Source organism: Pezoporus wallicus, unplaced genomic scaffold (assembly GCF_028554395.1).
Source record: "Pezoporus wallicus isolate ANWC-B61680 ecotype Strahan unplaced genomic scaffold, APGP_CSIRO_Pwel_v1 contig_6658, whole genome shotgun sequence".
NCBI classification, from domain to species: domain Eukaryota; kingdom Metazoa; phylum Chordata; class Aves; order Psittaciformes; family Psittacidae; genus Pezoporus; species Pezoporus wallicus.
The window spans coordinates 5,442,939-5,458,267 of NW_026642312.1; the positions used below are offsets into that span (position 1 = coordinate 5,442,939).

At 38.0% G+C, this 15,329-nt stretch overlaps 1 protein-coding gene across 2 annotated transcripts in view; it reads right to left on the reverse strand.

The window, feature by feature from the left end:
* The window catches only part of ADCY2 (adenylate cyclase 2), a 209,046-nt gene that overhangs the window by 64,606 nt on the left and 129,111 nt on the right, over window positions 1-15,329 (reverse strand). For both annotated transcript variants that reach the window (XM_057428819.1, XM_057428818.1), the window contains 4 exons: window positions 6,274-6,422; window positions 5,632-5,743; window positions 4,428-4,555; window positions 344-502 (listed from right to left, as the gene is read on the reverse strand). In XM_057428819.1, coding sequence (XP_057284802.1) covers window positions 344-502; window positions 4,428-4,555; window positions 5,632-5,743; window positions 6,274-6,422 — 548 coding nt within the window. The remainder of the gene's footprint in view (window positions 1-343; window positions 503-4,427; window positions 4,556-5,631; window positions 5,744-6,273; window positions 6,423-15,329) is intronic.

A 15,329-nucleotide genomic window follows, 5' to 3' on the forward strand; every position in this document is an offset into this window, starting at 1 on the left:
ATTTCGAAAGAATGACAGAATCACAAACACCAATCAAAACCATAATTTGAACCTGATCAACTGTTTCTACTAACTTTTGATAAACTTTTTATATGCTGCTTACTTCATTTACAGTCATTCTAATCTCATTTTTAGTTCTAATGGCTATAAATCTAAAAGTTTGCATCCACAAAGAAATACTCCTTAAATCACAGGAATTACTAAGTGCCCCTTTTTTTTCTAAGAGCAGTAAGAATTAATTCGGGATTTGCGCTCAATACTGATGGCTGAAGACATGGCACCTATGCAGTTCTCTGTGATACAGAAGTCCACGTGTACCAAAGCTAACAGAGAAGGCTCTTACCCTGGCACTCCCCCAGCTTCCATGTGATTTGCCAGAGTAACATCATGTGACCACACATCATACTGCCACTTCTGTAGTCCAATGACACCACAAAGCACATTCCCAGAGTGCACTCCTACGCGCATGTTAATATCAACTCCAGTTGCATCTCTCACTTTCCTGCAGTTGAGATGAAAACATGTTAGCATACATAATAAGGCCTTTGTTTTCGTTTATCAGTCAAATTATCAGTAACGACTCTTATTTATTTTTAACATTGCCTCCATTCTTTTTATGCTAGCATTATTTTTGTATCTTACTTTTCCCATTATCTATATTTGCAACTACTTGTAGCAAATATTAATCCTCAAGTCCATGACTGAAGTCCTTTCTTTTATTATCATCTGAAATTATTTGGGAGGGATGAACTAAGTAGTGGAAATATTTGGTCTCATGGTAGAACACAGAGACTATTTTTGTTCCACAGGAAGCTCTTGGAGATCTGGAACTACTGGTATGTGCCCTTCTATCTCAAGACCCTAATATCTATGTTGGAGACCTTCTCATATCTGTCATATCTAAGAGGAAGGATGAAAACCACATCACCTCAGGATATTCTACAAGCTGGTTCACTTACAGGGGATAAAAAATGCAAATGGCTCCTATATATGAGTCAGGTTCATAGTTCTAGCAACATCTTCAGTCTCAACGATAAGAATAGTCATTACAGAATTAATCTGGCCTGTTTCTCTTATGTTTTTGAAAGGGGGTATAGAACTTAAGAGGCTTAATTTGATATGGTAAATCCTACATTTAAGTAGTAGTACTCAAGTGTTCTTTTTCTGGGAAATTAAAAATAATGGGAGCATGACAAAGTATTTTATTAAACTGTGTTTTGAAGTTATTAAGAAGATGAAACAAGAAGCTTTTTGAATTCCTTCAGTCTCTTTCAAGTGTTTATTGGCATTTCTTTTCACTTTGCCATTTTATACTGCTCTCAAGTAGCTGGCACACGTGAAAACGAACTGTTTGTAAATGAGCTTCGTAAGCAGTCAGCAAATTACAAACACCACTTTGCTCTGCAAAAGGAATATGGCACAAGCTTTTAACTTTGGAAAAAAAAAAAAAAGTGTTTATAAAACCGGGAAAAGCGGAAGAGAGAGAAGAGAGAGGAACATTTAACCTCTAGGACTGCTTGTTGAATGGCTGCCCTGCCATATTCTGCAGCACAAGCCATAAAGTCTGTTTTATAACAAGCTCTTAGGAGTTAAGGAGGGTAACAAGTAAAATATGTGCCAGAACTTAATGTTCTCTTCTGTCCCACAAATTAAAGAAACCATAGAAGACTTTAAATTACAAGTTTTACTCTGGACCAAATTAGGGTTTACTACTTCTCTCTTCTGCTCCCTGAACAATTGCTATGACTATGCAGGCACTGACTGCGTCTAAGAATGTAATCTATCACACCCCCATAGGACACCTGCCTTACCTACACAAGTACATCTGAAATTTCCCATTATTATTTCATTTTCTGCTCCCACGGTCTCTCTGGTTTCCCTTAGCACACCACAGTCTGTATGCCCATCATGGCTAGGCAGTCAAAATACTCATCAAGACTGTATTTTTTCTACTGCAGCCTGAAATTTGAGTTTGTAAGGTTTCTATATTTTTCATAGGCATGGTTAGCTGTAGTTGGTAGGTAGTTACAGCAACTTTACTTCACACAAGCAAGAGTTTTGGTCATTAAGAAAGCATCTACCCTATTTACCTGAGCTTTATTTATTGGTAATTCTGGACTAATGTGTCTATGACTCACCTGTCTGAACGCACTTCTACACATTCAGTGAGCCTTGAGCATTTAGTCTCCTGCAAATTGCCTGCTTTAAAACCATAGTTGCCTTTTGGCTCAGAGCTTCAGGAATGAAATCTCACCTACAAAAATATTTTATTTTGTATCTAGCTTACAAATTGGTATAACCACCTCATCCAACTGTTTCACTTTCCTCTGAAACAGAACTCATTTCACACTAGCAAGTCAAGGACAGTCTTTGAGAAAGTGTGGTTGAGAGCATTTAAACTAAGAAGTCACCAGACAGACAAGGGCATGGAAGCTGGGTTGAAGGAAAACAGTACATAATATTCATACATAAAAAAACAAATTTTTTCCTTAACAAAAAGCTTAACATATAGCCTTAAAGCACCCAGTTAAGGTGGCCAGCTCTCAACATCATCAGCAGCACTGGCATCTATGGTTTGATAAGGTGAGCATACCACTCCTGGGCAAGTATGCTGCAGACTATAAGAAACAGTGGATTTGTCCCAACACAGAGGAGGGAAACAAAGCGATTAATCAATGGGACTACTAACACATTTAACGGGAAACAATCCCTAGTGTAGTGAGGCTGAATTCCTCCAAATGGACACATCATTAGGAAACAAAATGGAATAATGCTTTGTACTACAGATCACCCAGAAGTTTGGTAGAATTCCTCCTTTCTGCTTCAAAAAGAATGGAACACAAAACCATATTCAGGTGGTAAAATCTCTACAGAACTGTTAACCTAAACAGCAAACTGCTTTATTTCAGTAACTTACACACTGAGGAGTCAGTTTGCAACTCAGTGACTGAATATAAACCCCCCTCATATCTGACACAAAGGATATTTTAGACAGAGTGAATCAAACATAGTCTTCTGGATGAAACAAAAACATTTTAGAAAATGCAGCAGCCCAGTTCCTGTACTGAGGTTAGTTTTACAAAAGATCCCTAAAGCAAGGAGATCAAAATCCTAGTTTCCATAAATACTACACCTTTTCCATGAATACCCTGAAAGGAAAAGAGCAAAATTTACATTAATGAACCTGCCCATACAGAAATTACCATGGATCAAATCACAAGACCAGGTAACTGAAAGCCAAAACCCTCTTGTGACTACAATTACATTCATATGAGGGTAGTATTTAAGTATCAGAGGAATCACCTTTGCATACCTGTTTAGTTAATTGAGGCAACACATGACTATCCATTTCATGATGATGTGCAGACCACACATATACCTCAAAAGGATGAGGTAATTTCTTACTTTGCTATCTGGCCAGTCATAAATGCGATTTGGGCAAAACCATCAAAATTGGCCATGAAACTTACAGAAAAGCATACCAAGTTATAAAACCAAAGCCCAATTTGTTTTAAAAAAAAAAATCACACAGATGACTACCAAATATCCAGACCTTCACATGATATATGTTCTTGCAAAGTGTAACTCACCTAGATATACTATAATTTTAGTCAAAGGAAACTTAGCTTTTCTAATGTCTGTGCCATTAATGATAACTGCTTTAAGTAGCCATTTACAGTACTTTAATTCCTAAAAGATAACAAGAACTTCAGGTATGAATTACAGGCAGTGAATTATCTGACTTTGGTTAAAAAAAAAAAAAATGTGGAAGATATTTTAATTGTCCTTTCCTCACAAAATATTTTCTAAATTAGCCAACAGGATCAGAACCTTGCTTAACAAGTAAACTACAATACTGAGGTTCTTTAGGGCCATAACAGTTGGATTTTGAGTGCTTCCAAGGCTAGAAACTGCACAACCTCCCTCGGCAATCTGTCCAGTGCTCAGTCAACCTCACAGTGAAAAAAGCCCCATGTTTCCTGATTGTCAGAGGGAACCTCCTGTGTTTCAGTTTGTGCCCATCATCTCTTATCCTGTCACTGGGCACCACTGAAGAGCCTGGCTCCTTTTCTTCGCACTCTCCCTTTAGGTACTTAATGCACTGATGAGATCTTTCCCCCTCCGCTTTCTCTTCTCCAGGACAAACAGTCCCTTCTATCTCAGCTTTCCCACATATGAACAATGCTCCAGACCCTTAATCATCTTTATGGTATAGTGACAACATAGCCTGGCACAACCCAATATTTCTTTGCTGAGGCTGACATCAATATTACCCTGCAGGACCCTGTAGTGAAACACACCAACTACTTCAGTTCTGAATGTTTCAACCAGTAGCACAGCAAATGAGAGAAAAGACAGAGTTTTAATAATGAGAGAAAAGACAGAGTTTTAATTGTTGAGTATTTAACAAAAATTTCAGCACTTACTTAATGGCTTCACACATGTCTAATCCCATTTTCACGCAATTCTTGGCATGATTTTGAAGAGATATAGGTAGTCCAGAAACACAGTAATAGCAGTCACCTAGGATTTTAATTCTCATACATTCATTTTCCTGGAGGAAAAAGCAAGTTGAGATCATCACTTTTCACTTGAATTACATAAATTCAGGGTTATGATTACAAAGGCTGACTTAAATACTGTTAGCAAAATCATTCTACTGAAGCTTGTTCCAGTAGAAAAGCTGAGAAAAATAAGCTAAAAAAGGAGTCCTGTCAAAGAGTTTTGTATGGATGATTGCATTAAGGAGCTCATATGGTCCTTAATGGGCAAAACCAGGAAGTAAGTTTACTGAAAAACATGTATCTGCAGTGGTATTCACACTTTAGATTAAAGAAGTGAGCCAAAGTATCACGTACTCAATCTAAACAAAGTCCTACTGTTTGAAATACGAAATCAAAAGACCTAGCCTTCCACAGTTATAACTTTGAAGATGTAATATGACACAGAATACTTCCTGAAACTATCAATCATAATCATATTTCTATCTTTTGTATTCTAAGGCAATGTAAAGATTTATTTTTTTACCAATACTGGGTGATAGTTTTTGAACTAATAACACAGAAAATTTTTATGTTTTAGTGTTTCTGATTTCACCTTCACACACAGCATGAAATTTGTTGCATTTTTATAAAAGTAGCACTTAAATAAAAAGGACAAAATCTTCTGATTGTATTTGAATCTTTTCTTGAATAAACAAGATGCTGTGGTCAGTAATTAAAATTGCTTCGGTCAATATTGTCTCTCTTGCCCTCCAGCCTCTTAAATGTTTTTCCCGAGATCTGAAAACTGATTGTATCAATTTTCTTTCTTGAGTTTCTTAATCCTTGTTACTGTAAAAAAATCTATTTAAAGAGCAGTTCATCTGCCATTAGGCTTTACTGGGCTCCATGAGCTGTCTCTATTGGTCCTGTTAGAGAGCTATCTTGGGTTTCACAGATTGTCACACTGGCAGAAACACACTGCTGCACTCAGTGCAGAGCCAGATTTTTCCTTCACACGCTTCAAGTCTAGTCTTCCTGCCAAAGCCTCAGAAAGACTGCCTGAAGGTAAAAGAGTCTCAAGAAGAAAAAACGTTTTAAATATGACGTCCTTATTTAAACTAACCGTAGCAGCCCAGTAGAAACCCACCTTTGCAATCTGATCAAATTTGCCAAACAGCTCATTTAGCATGTGCACCAATTCCCCTGGTGAGCAGTCACTGGCCAGGCGAGTGAATCCCACAATATCAGCATACAAAATGCTGCAACAGAAATGAACAGAAACTTCGTCACAGTTTCCATCTGCAGAACTCAGATTTAGCAATCAACAGCAAAACCTGGAAGCAGGCATTCCAGACTTCACAAAGGTATGCCAGTACCCAAACCAGACACTGCTAAGTAATATGTAATATAGCTGCCTCTACATACATTATATAAAACCTGATGAATTGTTCCAGGTAAGAAAATTACAAATTCAGAATAATGAAACTGACATGAACTACAGTTTTGATGGTGCACATGAAAGCAGGATTTGGTAATTTAACCTGAAAAATCAAGGCATTATGAAGAAAACCAGTTAATGAGTGCCTTTTTCTAAACAACTCCTTTATCACTTTTGCTGCTCTTCTGGAACATGGAATTGTTAGCATTTGATCAAATTAATTGATATTAACATGAGTGTTTTGAAAAACATATTAAACATATTAAAACAGTTATTTTCTTAATTACTCCCTTAACTTTCTTTTCAAAATTTCTCTGAATGTTGTTCATACATTTTTTGACAGTACGATACCTTACATTGGTGTGCCTTTTAACATACAAATTGTGGAAGTTGTTTGTGTTTTCCAGCTGGCCTGCCTTGGGACCTTGTAGCCTCTGAATGATCTCTGCTTTCATTTCCATGGCAATGTGAGCCGGCAGTAAAGACAGTAGAAGACGCTCCTAAAATTTAAAATGAAATATCCACAATTTCTTGTAAGAAGAATGAAATTATTATGGCAGCAATACTGTGCAAAGCATATGCTATTGTCAATACTCTAGAACATTTTGATGAGGCTTGCACTCGGGCATTTGCCTAGTATGGCCTCCAAAATTAATCAGTTCCTTGAACAACTTGACAGAAATATATACACATTTACTGACATCTAACATCTTCAAGGTTTTGTGTATATTAGAAAAACATCTGAAGAAGTTATATACAGTAACCTATTCAACATCTGAGTACGATGTGGGAAATATAGATTGGCAAATAAAGCAAGAGCTGCAAGGACTCTTCAGAGGACTTCAGGGAAATGCATTCCAACTTAGGCAAGAGTAGGCTAATATTTTTTAAATGTTTAGCCATAGTTTCGGTGGTTGTTGACTGAAAATGAAAAGACAAAATCAAGACACAGAACATGTTGAAAATGTTGGACTTTTCCAGAAATGGAAGTTTTCTAAAAATATTAACCTAAAAGGAAATCGAATATTTTGTTTAGAATTCTACATATTTTTCCTTAGTTTTTATTGGTGTTATACGCTTAATTTTAACCTTGTGAAGTTCTCCTACATCAGTATATTTTAATTTTGCCCATTTTATCTGTGACAGCTTTTCACTGAATTCCTACTCCGGAAAACTAGATCAAGGGAATAGCTTGAACTCTGCAGAAGAGAAAAACCCTTCCCGCTTTGATTATACTCCACCTCAAAACTGAACAGGAATTTCCCATTTTCTCATAGGCAGAGAAGAGAAGCTAATTTTGGCTAAGCACAAAACACAGAACTCTGAACCAGTGAGGAAGGGAAAAGCAGCTGTAAAAGCTCATGAATGAGTCAGAGAAAGAAACAGATATGCCAAAAAAGACGGTGACCTCAAGTACACATCCATGGGGCTGGTACTTTTTTATTTCTAATGCAGTCCACCAGTGCTTCATGGAAGTATTTTGCTGAATTATAAAGAAAACCTGCAAAACGAGTGGACATTTTTCTATAATGAAAGCTTACTTTTGCAAGCTGCTCTTTATATAACAGAAATCTGCTGTTTCGTGATGTACAGGACGGGTCAGCATTTGGTAATAATTATCATGTAATAGCTTGCAAAAAGGTGAGTGCTCTTAGCTCCAATTTTACATCACTGTGCTCCTGTAATACCATGGCCAGTAAATACAACCTAGTTGACTACGTTCCTATGACTCTGCTGGGATTCCATGCATGCAGTAAGGCAGACACTCAAGGTCCAGGTTACTTCTTTGGTCTTTGAAACCTAGGCAGGCTGGCAAAAGGTCAAATAGAAAAGCAATAGTTTTCAAGAAAGCAGTAGAAAAGGTAACAGATAAAGTTTTCATACGAAGCAGGGTAAAGTCATCTACAAGCTAAAGAATCATAAGAGAAAAGGGAAAATAGAATGCCCTTATTTTGTAGAGGACAGCAGGAGAGACGAGATATTTCCCCTCCTTTTTCTCTCCAGGCCAGACCACTAATCTGTTCTGCTTAAAGGTCCTGGCGAATCTGTTCATCATATCAGAACTTCTCTCCAAAGATTTTTTTCCTTCCTCCACTTCCCCTGTACAAAAGAGAAGTTTACAACCAGAGGTGGCTTTAGAGAGCTGCAACTGGTGAAGCACGCTGCAAAATATCCTGCCGCACCCAGCTATACCTAAATGCTTCAGCCACCCTCTCCACCATGCAGCCTGGGAGTGCTCACATATCTGTCCTGAAGTTACCAGATGTCTGTTAATGTGTTATCAAGTCACATACTGCATTTCACCAGACTGTTAATTCTTATTTCTTTCACTAAAAGACAACTGTGAAAGAACCTGAATCTCAACTATTTATGAAGACTGTGGCTGGTCCTGTCAGCTAGCTAAATACAAAAGTTGCAAATACATTATTCCCTCTCTTTCTGCTGAAAGAGCCCAAGAAATGCAACGGATTTAAGAACACCTCTTCCTTCATGTTTTGTTATCTCTGGTGGCTATAATTTGCATAGTGAAAGGATCAAACCCAACTACTAATCAGATTGTAGTGCCTGATGCGCACTAAAACTACTGTAGACTGAAACAGTGTGAGAAACATAGCAAATCAAGATTGCTGCTTATGAGGCTTTTTATTTGATAATACATTCTGTACTATTCTCTCAGCTAGAAAAGCCACACAGCAAAAACTAGGTGAACTAACATACAAGGCTGACTGAGACAAAACACTTGCCTATTAGTAGTAGACAGAGAAGCCATCCTCAGAGCTATAACCTGTAAGAAATAAGCCAAAGTAATTCTGAATGCAGGTCAAGATGCAGCATTTAAAAGTCTTCTGACTAAAAATAACAGTACCTGCTTCTGGTGAAAGAGAAACTGCTGTGCTATAGCAATAATGAAAATTTGCTCACAAATGTCTTTCCCTGACATATTACCAACATGGTCTTACAACCAGCACACGAGACTGATGTACACAAGACTATTTCCTGACTATCCGTGTTCTCTGGGGCTCTGCTTTCCCCTCACTGCTCAAATTATAGCTGAGATTTTTAAGTCCTAGGGATAAAAGAGCATACAATCCATATGGATTAAAAAATTGTGGTGCCTTTCAGTACTACAGGGTTAAGAACTCCTTTCTTCTCTGAACAAGTCAATCTGGACCCCAGTAGATGGCTAACAAGTGTCATCCTCCCTTGATTTTCTAACTGAGGATTTTCAGTGGTATCCGTCAAACTGTTACTTGAGTTCTTGTTCTGTCAAACCCCATTTTTGCCCCTTACGATGTCATTGAGGGGGCTGAATATAGAACTCTACTTTTCTGTGGGTTGGGTTGTTTCCATATTCCTGTGGCACATGTCTACTTATTTATTTAGCAAGTTTGATAGAGCAGGCCAGTAAGTAAGCAGTAAGAGTTCTAGAATCAATTGCCTATACATGCAATCCAGCTTCACAACAAAGTTTACAAATAAATATGGACAAAATATGATTTTCAGCTGCCCTTGAAAGGTATAAAGAAATGAACTGCAAAACAGGAATCTTGTGATTCCTGATCACACAATGATCTATCAGCCATATAGAGATGGTGATCAACAGGATATTTGTTTGGCAAATTATTGTACTGTTTACCCAGATCTCATGAACGTTCTCTTAAATACACCCACAATGTTAAGCAGCTGTAAATTTGTTTTTTTTTAAAGCTAACTTGGACTCCTAACTGGGAGAGGAAATTGTTTTTTTTAAAAAATTAGGCATTATTATCCCCTTAAATGTAGCCTATATTAGTAACCTCCACCACCCTTATTACTTGTACTGAGACCAATAAATTGCATTTTACTCACACACAGCAAGAAAGGTATTCAATCTTGATTACAGAGACATAAAGAGATGGAGAATTCATCAACTCCTTAGCTGTTTGTTCTAGTGGTTAATCAGCTGAACTGTTTAAAACTGTTAAAAATGTGTTCTGTATTTCTTACTTTGAAGTCTTGGTCCTGTTATATCTGTCTCCGCTCAAGATTAATGTCCACAGTCTTTTCCCAGTGAAGTTAAACACTGATCAGATAATTCAATTTTCTTTCTGATCAGGTAAACAGACTTGGCTCCATAAATCTCCTGCTCCTGAGTATTTTCTACACTCTCTTCTCTAAACCCTCAAAAACCTTCAAACATTTTTTTAAAGGTAATTTGACACAAATCCTAACATTGTGCTCCAGTAAACAGAATGATACACACACACATATACCTTCCTGCTTTCTTCCCTTAACATGTCCATGACTTCCACTGCACAACTTCCTGCTGTAACATCTCTGGAGTTCCCCATCTGCTATGTATCCAAACTTTTTTTGAAAGTTACATACTCTTTGCTTTTAGAAACATGACTTTCCAGACTGTTCTTATAAACTATGTTGATGAATATAATTTATAAAGAATTGCATAGTATGGTATTTACTATCAGATCAATATTTGGCTTTTCTGCAAAAATAACTGTCTGCAATTGCCTTCATGTATCTCCTACATCATTAATAAAAAATGCATAACAGCATAAACAATGAGAACTGGTTCTTGCAGGATATGAGACACAGGACAAGTCGTTGAACACCTCCACGGATAATTTCCAGTTACCCCACTCTAGATTCATTAGACTGATCTTTTTTGACAGGAAGCAGTGTCAGTACTTTTAACCAGATGCCCAGAATCTTTGCACCAAACACCTTACTGGAATCTACTACTTTTGGAAAGTTACTTAACCCAAATCTGTTCCCCATTAAAAAGTTAAAAACATTTTCATATGACTCAATTTCCCACAAGTTTTTGAGTACATCACTGCATTTCTTTGTAAATACAAAACCATCATAGCAGCACCTTTTATTTCCTGTGAGTTGTTTATATTCTTCCTATCTAGTGGCAGCCCCTTCCTTTGTTGGGATGGCTTTTTTCCTGGAATACTTTCAAAACACTGTCATCAGCCTTGACAAAAACAGGCAAGGATTTTTCCTGACATCTACAAGTCTACATATCACAATTTTTGTCATATTGAACTACTTTTCAAAAAAAAATAATTGCTGCTTTTGCTTTCACTCATGGCTCGTAAAGGCTTTATACTACAGCTGACATCTTTTCTGATGACAGAATTATGAACTCTTGTCTGTTCATTAACAGCCTCCTAAAGGGCTCCCCATTGCTAACAACATTCATCTATGGTTTGCTTTGGGTTCTTTCTTACAGAAAACTACTTTTTTTTTAAGTCCCCAAGCACAGCACTGTAAGACTTCTTATCTTCACGATCCTATAGGTGAACTTTCAGGGCTGGCAATACCAGGAGCTGATATCAAACCAGGAAGTCAATACACGTAAGTAGAATGAGGGCACCATCCTCTCAGTCCTCGCTACTTCACCAGACATGGTACATAAACTCCCTCATGAAGATGTTCTGCAGAAGACAACCCATAAGTGTCTGGCAGCTGCTCTAGTGAGAAAAGGAGACCTGAGCAGGGGCTGCCAGTGGGGCAGGGACCAACCCAACAGCTAGGCCAGTGGGGCAGGCCCAGAATGGCCACCAAGGGTCCAAGTGACCAGACCATGGCAAAACACCCATGTCATGATTTGCTCCCTTAGCAAGAACAGTACAACAAACACAGGCTTTGGAGAGAAACACACATATTGGTTTTCAGGCTAAATACACGCCATTCCGCATGCTCATTTGCTGCGGAGTAATTCTGTGAATATACTGTTAAACATCTAGCCAGTCACCTTCATCTCCAAATAACACTAAGGCTACCTGAAAGCACTGCTCTGCTGCGACAGTTGCAATGTATGGGTCTGAGAGCTAATTTAAATGCACAAGCTCACCACGTATTTGGCAAAGACAAATTCCTTCAAGGAGCTTAGGGGATGCTTAATGTTTATGCATAAATTATAGTTTGCACATGCAGGCTGTCTATGACTAATTTTTCAAATGAGGCTCACTACACCTTCAGAATATGTGCCTATCTTGCAGCTGTTCAAGAGACAAGTCATCAAACAGCAAAACAATAGAGTAAAACCAGAACATAACGACATACACAGCCAGAGCTTCTTAATTAATTGACACAATTTCAAGGTTTGTTTCTGTCTGACTCTGTTAGCTCTTGCTTTAAGTCTTCTATATCTCAAGATCACTGCTGAAGAGGCAGAAGCAGAATTTTACAAAGAATCTGCTTGATGAGATTAACATGGTTATTACTGTATCAGCCCTTAATAATGGTGAAGTATTACAATGCTGGCATTTGCTCAATACAATTCTTTTATTCTTTTAAAAAATAAACCCTTTAACTACAGTACATCTGATTTCACATTTTGATGAGAAGAGTTTTATGGTATATTTTTCACTACAACTGAACAAAATGCTACATGGCTCTCCTTCCGTCTTCTAAGCCATCCATGGGACATTTCAAGGAAAATATTCCCTGAGAATCTATGCAGCCCTTTTGCCAAAGAAAGTGTTTTCCTGTTCAGCTGCCCAGTTTAGACTCAAACCTTGTAGTTGCAAGCATCAAATCCAAAGCAAAACCAAAAGCATTTGTAAGGCACAACATTACCCTTCAGTTAGAGCATCATGTTTGAAGTACATTGGCAACACAACTCCTCCATGCTTTTCTAGGTAGCATGAAACTGGTTCTTTCTACCTCAGACTTTCCTTGCTGATGTTTTAGCCACCCTCTTGCAGAGTACCAGTTAAGCACGTAAGAATCAATTTCTGTATTTCACTGGTAATTTTCCACTATTTTATCAGATACCATACAGATACCATACGTTTGTGTGATCAAATGTTAGTCACCACATAAAATAAAGATCAAAACCAATGATCAGTCACCCAACTATGTCTGTCAGGAGCCCACAAACACTTCAAAGTGGGTCAGACAGAGTGGTCAGAAGCAGGACCAGACAACAATGAAAATTAATCAAAACTCTCAATCTCTGCATTAGATTAGGCAAGAGTAGAGGTAGATAACAATTGGTTTTCCAGTACAGCAGCCTATTTAAATGGAGGGAGAAGTTTATTCAAGCAGAAGCTAATTCAAAAAATTCATTTCATCCATATATAAATGAAAAGTGAGCCTACAGTGAGGATCTGTCCTACTTCTTGCGAAACAGCGATGATAAATTTTAATGACGCAAGCTGTATATTTTAACATCTTTTTTCTGAGCAGCAGTAAGCATCACTATTCATTCAGCTGCTCACTTCCTAGCCTTGAAGACAGAGGAAGCTGACTCACCCTAGGTAGAAATCAAAGAACAGGCAGATGTCTGCAGGGTATACGCTGTTACTGCATTCATAAAGCAGACCTTTTTGTTTCCTTACAATGGTCTAAATAAAAAGGAACAAGAATCGTTTGCATTACATCTCTACCTTGGGAATGAAAGTTTCTCTTTTGCTTATTCATGGAATATGTATCTTGTGGAAATCTCCCAATTGCTCTTTAATGATTATATTCACTAGCTACTAAATATAGAGATATTTAAATGACAAACGTTTATCCCACTGGCAAATAAACAAGAAAAACAGAGTTTTGAAAACCAGTGTGGTAGGTTTAGGCATGAGGATGCAAGAAACTCCAGTTTAACCCACAGAAAGACTGAGATGGTAAATACCAGACTTTCAAGTGCCTTGTCACCTAAGCAAAGCCAATCCCAAGAGGACAGGCTCTAAAAATGTGTGTGTGTGTAATGCACAGAGAAAATCAGAATCTAAAAATGTGACTGAGAAAAATTAGAGCTGAAAGTGGAAGGGGTGGGAGGCATATAAGTACAAAATGCCCAGAAAAGGATGTTGCTTATGAATCTGTAGTCAGAGCCACCAGGTAAGAAGCTGTAAGAAGCCCCTTTTTTTGGCTTGGGGGTCTGCTGTAGGCAAAACAGTCTAGAGTCAGAGAATTCCGATTGAATTAGTTTATTGCAAACAAAACCAAACCTCCCATTGTTGATTGCACGTTTGGAAAACAAACAAACTGTTCCAGTATGAGCTGTCCAGGGGCTACAGTCCGTCAGGGATGTAGGTATCGTCTTTTGATGTGCAAGTCCTCTACACTACGATAGGTTGTCTTCTACCTCCAGCAGCTGCCTGTTCCTTTCTAAACTCTGTTTGGGCAGGGGCACCATGGGCCTCAGATTAGGTATGGTTTTGGTGCTCAATGGGCAAGTTTATGTGCACAAAGCAGTTTTTTCCATGGTTGTTTTTATGCACCTCATGGTAGGCTGGAGGCAGCTTTGACTGACGTGTCAATTCGAAACACCCACCTCACAACTCACCACTGCAGCCCCCCACAACCCGCAGCTGCTAACATAACACAGGCTCCGTACAGAGCCATAGCTACCAGTGCTGCAGAAACAGGGTGTCAGACCTAGAATTTTCTGTGTTTTAACAAGAGATCCAGGGGTTAGACCATGCACTCCACGGAGACCTGAGTTCAAAATAGTCATCTCCCAAAAAAGACTCCTCTCTCTTCCTATCCCTGAGGAAAAATGTTATCAGTTTGAGGTTATTTTGAAAGTAGAGTCCTAGCAGCTTTTTTCAGGTGAAACTAATCCACTGCAAAATGAAATGATATAAAAATCACTGAAGTATATATTAGATACCCTGCCTCCACTGTGCTCTGGGTGAATTCCCTCATCCCCAGGCTCCTGCACAAGGGCTGCTGCACTCCCTCTTTCTCTCTCATGGGATGTACAATTCAGTAGAGATATTTGACAAATGTCCTTCAACACATGGAAAACCTGGTCCTGGTTTGTAATCTTGTGGGATTAAGTACAGAATAATAGCCTTACATGCTGAGAGGTTTTATATGGATCTAATTCTTACTAATTCCACATTTTATTTCCGTTGCTTTGAAATCACAGTTTACACACTGATGCCAGCACATTTGTACGTGTGAATATGAATTAAATAGACAGTAAAAACAAATACCAAAGCTACAGCTGATGATTTTGGCAGCATTATATCTAATGGCAAATATGCCATGGATAATTATTTCTATGATTACTGCACTTTAATAACTTCCAAGCTTTTGAGAAATTTGGAAATGGTTTGTGACTTCTTTATCTAAAATCCTTTTTGACAATTTCCAGCATACATTATCAGTACACTCAATGCCTCTATTTAATTTGATGAATTTTGAAACTTCACTTTTTAAACATGGGTTAATTTGTCTATCCATCAGAAAACAACCTATTGACGAGGACTGTGTTGTGGTTTAAAGAGATAAAATTAAAGGAAACCAGAATTTAATTTTGAAGACACACCCTTTTCTGAGTATATATAATAAACTGATAAAATTTTAGCATGTGGTTCCCAAGATCATAATTTATTTATCCTCAACAATACAGGTACATAATGCCCACTATGTAGCACACAGGAACC